Genomic DNA, 6,000 nt, shown 5'->3' with positions numbered 1-6,000 from the left:
AGTGAAGTGTCTTGAAACATTAAGAGTCCCTTTGCTCTCAGTAAACTTCACCCTCATTGAAACCAGCCAAACACAAACCACCAGCTCACATCTGAAAACCACCACCGATTAGAACGGAAGAACTTTCTAACTTAAACAAAAACAGAAAAATACTGGACAATCTCAGTAGGTCTGACAGCATCTGTAGAGAAGGGAGCTCACGTTTCGAGTCTGGATGACTCTTTGTCAAAGCTTTCTAATTACTCACTCGCTACCTAAAATAAACTTTTTCTTCCGTCAGACTAAACAGAGACAATTAAGTTAATACCTCATTAATAGCTGACTCCTCGATCAAACAGGGGGCATCAGCAGAAAGAAGACCATGGGTGGCCATGACGTATATTTTATATGCTCCTCGCTCCTTTAGAATCTCAGCAGCTGCTACAAAACCATCTACGTCATCAATAATGTCGTCCTGTTGGGGAAAGGGAGGATGTAGAAGGAAGACAAAGAGAAACAGCTTCAGTAAAGAGCTCAGTTTAGCTACTTTGTGCCAGATATACATTACCACAGCTTCACTTTCTAGAACAGTATTTACAGCCTACATCACACGGATCCCTTTAAATGCCTATTTATTCCATTACTGTCAATGTAATCTTGCTGTGAAACAATTGGCTGGGGAGGTGGTGGTATGGCGGTATTTTCACCGGTCTAGTATTCCAAAGACCAAGATGATGCTCTGTGGACCCGGGTTCAATTCCCTCCAGGGCAGATAGTAAAATTTGAATTTAATAAAAATCTGGAATGAAAAGTCTAAGGATGACCATGAAACCATTGCCAATTGTCGTAAAAACCCATCCGGTTCACTAATGTCCTTTTCGGGAAGGAAATCTGCCGTCCTTACCCTATCTGGCCTACATGTAACTCCAGACCACACAATTTTGTTGGCTTGTAACTGTCCTCTGCAATGGCCGGGGAAACCACTGTTTCAGGGCAATAAGTGATTGGTAATAAATGCTGACCCTCACATGAATGAAAAATCTGTTCTAGCATGTTGCAACCATTGTAAAACAAGCATGATATTAATGCAGGGTTTCTTTTCCCCCTGAAATGAATCTTGTCTCAAGGATTAATTTGCTTTTCATCTGTATTCACCGCTCAGAGAATGAAAGTGGAGAAATAATTATGGGGAACAAGGAAATGGCAGAGGAGTTAATCGATATTTTGCATCAGTCTTTCCTGTAGCGAATACTGCAAGCACCCCAAAAATAATAAAGTACAGGGGAAGGAATTAAAAACAGTCACCATCACCAGATAATTAGTTTTAGGCAAACTAATGGGTTAAAGGCTGACAAGTCCTCTGGACCTGATGGTTTATATCCCAGGACCTTGAAGGAGGTAGTGACAGAGATTGTACATACATTGGTAGTCATTTTCCCCAAAATTGCGGATACATGGATAGAGCAGGGACAGGAATGGTTGTTGCAGGTTCCGGGGTTTAGATATTTCAGTAAGCTCAGGGAAGGTGGTAAAAGAGGGGGAGGGGTGGCATTGTTAGTCAAGGATAGTATTACGGTGGCAGAAAGGAAGTTTGATGTGGATTTGTCTACTGAGGTAGTATAGGCTGAGGTTAGAAACAGGAAAGGAGAGGTCACCCTGTTGCGAGTTTTCTATAGGCCTCCGAAAAGTTCCAGAGATGTAGAGGAAAGGATTGCAAAGATGATTCTGGATATGAGCGAAAGTAACAGGGTAGTTGTTATGGGGGACTTTAACTTTCCAAATATTGAATGGAAACGCTATAGATCGAGTACTTTAGATGGGTCCGTTATTGTCCAATGTGTGCAGGAGGGTTTCCTGATGCAGTACGTAGATAGGCCAACAAAAGGCGAGGCCGTATTGGATTTGGTACTGGGTAATGATCCAGGACAGGTGTTAGATTTGGAGGTAGGTGAGCACTTTGGTGATAGTGACCACAATTCAGTTACGTTTACTTTAGCGATGGAAAGGGATAGGTATATACCGAGAGTTATAGCTGGGGGAAAGGCAATTATGATGCGATGAGGCAAGACTTAGGATGCATAGGATGGGGAAGGAAACTGCAGGGAATGGGCACAATTGAAATGTGGAGCATGTTCAAGGAACAGCTACTGCGTGTCCTTGATAAGTATGTACCTGTCAGGCAGGGAGGAAGTGGTCGAGCGAGGGAACCGTGGTTTACTAAAGTAGTTGAATCACTTGTCAAGAGGAAGAAGGAGGCTTATGTAAAGATGAGACGTGAAGGTTCAGTTAGGGCGCTCGAGAGTTATAAGTTAGCTCGGAAGGACCTAAAGAGAGAGCTAAGAAGAGCCAGGAGTGGACATAAGAAGTCTTTGGCAGGTAGGATCAAGGATAACCCTAAAGCTGTCTATAGGTATGTCAGGAATAAAAGAATGACTAGAGTAAGAGTAGGGTCAGTCAAGGAAGTAGTGGGAAGTTGTGTGTGGAGTCCGAGGAGATAGGAGAGGTGCTAAATGAATATTTTTCGTCAGTATTCAGGGAGGAAAAAGACAATGTTGTTGAGAATACTGAGATACAGGCTACTAGACTAGAAGGGCTTGAGGTTCATAAGGAGGTGTTAGCAATTCTGGAAAGTGTGAAAATAGATAAGTCCCCTGGGCTAGATGGGATTTATCCTAGGATTCTCTGGGAAGCTAGGGAGGAGATTGCTGAGCCTTTGATCTTTATGTCGCCATTGTCTACAGGAATAGTGCCTTGTTCACGAAGGGAAGTAGAGACAACCCTGGTAACTATAGGCCAGTGAGCCTTACTTCTGTTGTGGGAAAAGTCTTGGAAAGGTTTATAAGAGATAGGATATATAATCATCTAGAAAGGAATAATTTGATTAAGGATAGTCAACATGGTTTTGTGAAGGGTAGGTCGTGCCTCACAACCTTATTGGGTTCTTTCAGAAGGTGACCAAACAGGTGGACGAGGGGAAAGCAGTTGATGTGGTGTATATGGATTTCAGTAAAGCGTTTGATAAGGTTCCCCACAGTAGGCTATTGCAGACAATACGGAGGCTGGGGATTCAGGGTGATTTAGCAGTTTGGATCAGAAATTGGCTCGCTGGAAGAAGACAGAGGGTGGTGGTTGATGGGAAATTTTCAGCCTGGAGTTCAGTTACTAGTGGTGTACCACAAGGATCTGTTTTGGGGCCGTTGCTGTTTGTCATTTTTATAAATGACCTGGAGGAGGGCGTAGAAGGATGGGTGAGTAAATTTGCGGATGACACGAAAGTCGGTGGAGTTGTGGACAGTGCGGAAGGATGTTGCAGGTTACAGAGGGACATAGATAAGCTGCAGAGCTGGGCTGACAGGTGGCAAATGGAGTTTAATGTAGAAAAGTGTGAGGTGATTCATTTTGGAAGGAGTAACAGGAAGACAGAGTACTGGGCTAATGGCAAGATTCTTGGTGGTGTGGATGTGCAGAGAGAGCTCGGTGTCCATGTACATAGATCCCTGAAAGTTGCCACCCAGGTTGAGAGGGTTGTTAAGAAGGCGTACGGTGTGTTAGCTTTTATTGGTAGAGGGATTGAGTTCCGGAGCCATGAGGTCATGTTGCAGCTGTAAAAAAGCTCTGGTGCGGCCGCATTTGGAGTACTGCGTACAGTTCTGGTCACCGCATTATAGGAAGGATGTGGAAGCTTTGGAAAGGGTGCAGGGGAGATTTACCAGGATGTTGCCTGGTATGGAGGGAAGATCTTATGAGGAAAGGCTGAGGGACTTAAGGTTGTTTTCGTTAGCGAGAAGTAGGTTAAGAGGTGACTTAATTGAGGCATACAAATGATCAGAGGATTAGATCGGGTGGACAGTGAGAGCCTTTTTCCTCGGATGGTGATGGCTAGCACGAGGGGACATAGCTTTAAATTGAGGGGTGGTAGATATAGGACAGATGTCAGAGGCAGTTTCTTTACTCAGAGAGTAGTAGGGGTGTGGAACGCCCTGCCTGCAACAGTAGTAGACTCGCCAAATTTAAGGGCATTTAAGTGGTCACTGGATAGACATATGGATGAAAATGGAATAGTGTAGGTCAGATAGGCTTCAGATGGTTTCACAGGTCGGCGCAACATAAAGGGCCGATGGGCCCGTACTGCGCTGTAATGTTCTATGAATGTAGATGCCAAGTTGCTGGCCAAAATCGTGTTCTCCAGGATCGAGGATTATGTTCCGGACGTTATTGGGAAGGACGAGACGGGGTTTGTTAAGGGCAGGCAGTTGGTGGCCAATGTAAGAAAGCTGTTAAATGTGATCATGATGCCCCCGGAAGATAGGGAGGTGGAGGTAGTGGTAGTGATCATAATGGATGCAGAAAAGGCTTTTGATCGGGTAGAATGGGACTATCTGTTAGAGATACTGGGACGGTTCGGATTCCGGCAGTGCTTTATTGACTGGGTCAGGTTGCTGTTTCAGGCTCCTGTGGCAGGTGCATGGACGAATAGGACACCATCGGACTATTTTAGACTGAACCGGGGATGAGACAGGGATGCCCCTTCTCCCCACTGTTGTTTGCGCTGGCTATAGAGCCATTGGCAATTGCTCGGAGAGCCTCGAGGGGCTCGAGGTCCCGGGGGGGGGGGGGGGGGGGTAACAGGGTTTCGCTCTATGCGGATGACCTGCTTCTGTATGCTTCAGACCCAATTGAGCGGATGGAAGAAATCACGAGGACTCTAGAGGAATTTGGCCAGTTTTCGGGGTGTAAGCTTAATATGAGAAAGAGTGAGATGTTTGTGGTCCAGGCAGGGGTACAGGAGAGGCGACTGGGAGAGCTGCCGTTTACGTTAGTAAAGGGAAGCTTTAGGTACCTCGGCATCCAAGTGGTGCGGGAATAGGACCGGCTGGTGGACTAAATGAAGGACTGCTTTCGGAGATGGGACGTGCGTCCGTTGTTTCTGGCCGGGAGGGTGCAAATGGTGAAGGTGACGGTCCTCTCGAGATTCCTATTTGTATTTCAGTGTCTCCCCATCTTTATTCCATGGTCCTTTTTTAAGCGGGTCAACAGAGTGATCACGGGCTTCGTCTGTGCGGGCAAGACCCCGCGAGTAAGGAAGGTAATGCTTGAGCAGAGTCGGAGTCGGGGAGAGGACGGCCTGGTGCTGCCAAATTTTAGCAACTATTAGTATAGTCATGATCAGGAAGTGGGTGGTGGGGGAGGGGTCTGCATGGGAGCATATGGAGGCGGCTTCATGCAAGGGCACCAGTTTGGGGGCGTTGGTAACTGCGGCTCTGCCGTTCCCGCCGGCACGGTGCTCCTCCAGCCCCATGGTGGTGGCGGCCCTGAGAGTTTGGGGCCAGTGGAGGCAGCTTGTGGGAGCAGAGGGAGCATCGGTCTTGGCCCCAATCTGTGATAATCACCGGTTTGCCCTGGGGAGTATAGACAGGGGGTTCTGGTATGGCGGAAGAGGGGATTGAGAGGATGGGGGATATGTTCATAGAGTGGAGCTTTCCGAGTATGAGGGCGCTGGAGGAGAAGTTTGGGTTGGCGAAGGGAAACAAATTCAGGTATCTGCAGGTGTGGTACTTCCTTCGTAAACAGGTGTCAACCTTCCCGCTCCTACCGCTAAGGGGGATTCAGGGTAGTTTCTGGAGGGTCGGTTGGAGAAGGGAGCGTCTCGGACATTTATAAGGAGCTTATGGGGTTGAGGAGACGCAGACCGAGGAGCTGAAGCGCAAGTGGGAGGAGGAGCTGGGAGGAGAGATAGAGGATGTTCTATGGGCGGACGCGTTGAGTAGAGTCAACACATCTGCAACATGTGCCAGGCTCAGCCTGATACAATTCAAGGTCGTTCACCGGGTTCACATGCCAGTGGCCCGGATAAGCAGGTTCTTTGGGTAGAAGATAGATGTGCGGGAGGACCAGCGAACCATGTCCATATGTTCTGGACATGCCCGAAGCTTAGGGGATTTTGGCAGGGGTTTGCAGACGTCATGTCCACCGTGTTAAAAACAAGGGCGGCGCTGAGTCCAGAGGTGGCGATTTTCGGGG

At 47.3% G+C, this 6,000-nt stretch overlaps 1 protein-coding gene across 2 annotated transcripts in view; it reads right to left on the bottom strand.

Moving 5' to 3' along the window:
- Window positions 1-280: 280 nt before the first annotated feature.
- Window positions 281-6,000, bottom strand: part of LOC119953285 (phosphoribosyl pyrophosphate synthase-associated protein 1-like) — a 64,156-nt gene continuing 58,436 nt past the window's right edge. For both annotated transcript variants that reach the window (XM_038777382.1, XM_038777383.1), the window contains one exon: window positions 281-454. In XM_038777382.1, the coding sequence (XP_038633310.1) occupies window positions 296-454 (159 nt within the window). In that variant the 3' untranslated portion in view covers window positions 281-295. The remainder of the gene's footprint in view (window positions 455-6,000) is intronic.

The sequence above is a fragment of the Scyliorhinus canicula genome, chromosome 18 (genome assembly GCF_902713615.1).
Source record: "Scyliorhinus canicula chromosome 18, sScyCan1.1, whole genome shotgun sequence".
Lineage (NCBI taxonomy): Eukaryota > Metazoa > Chordata > Chondrichthyes > Carcharhiniformes > Scyliorhinidae > Scyliorhinus > Scyliorhinus canicula.
This window is presented reverse-complemented; position numbering and strand designations above follow the sequence as displayed.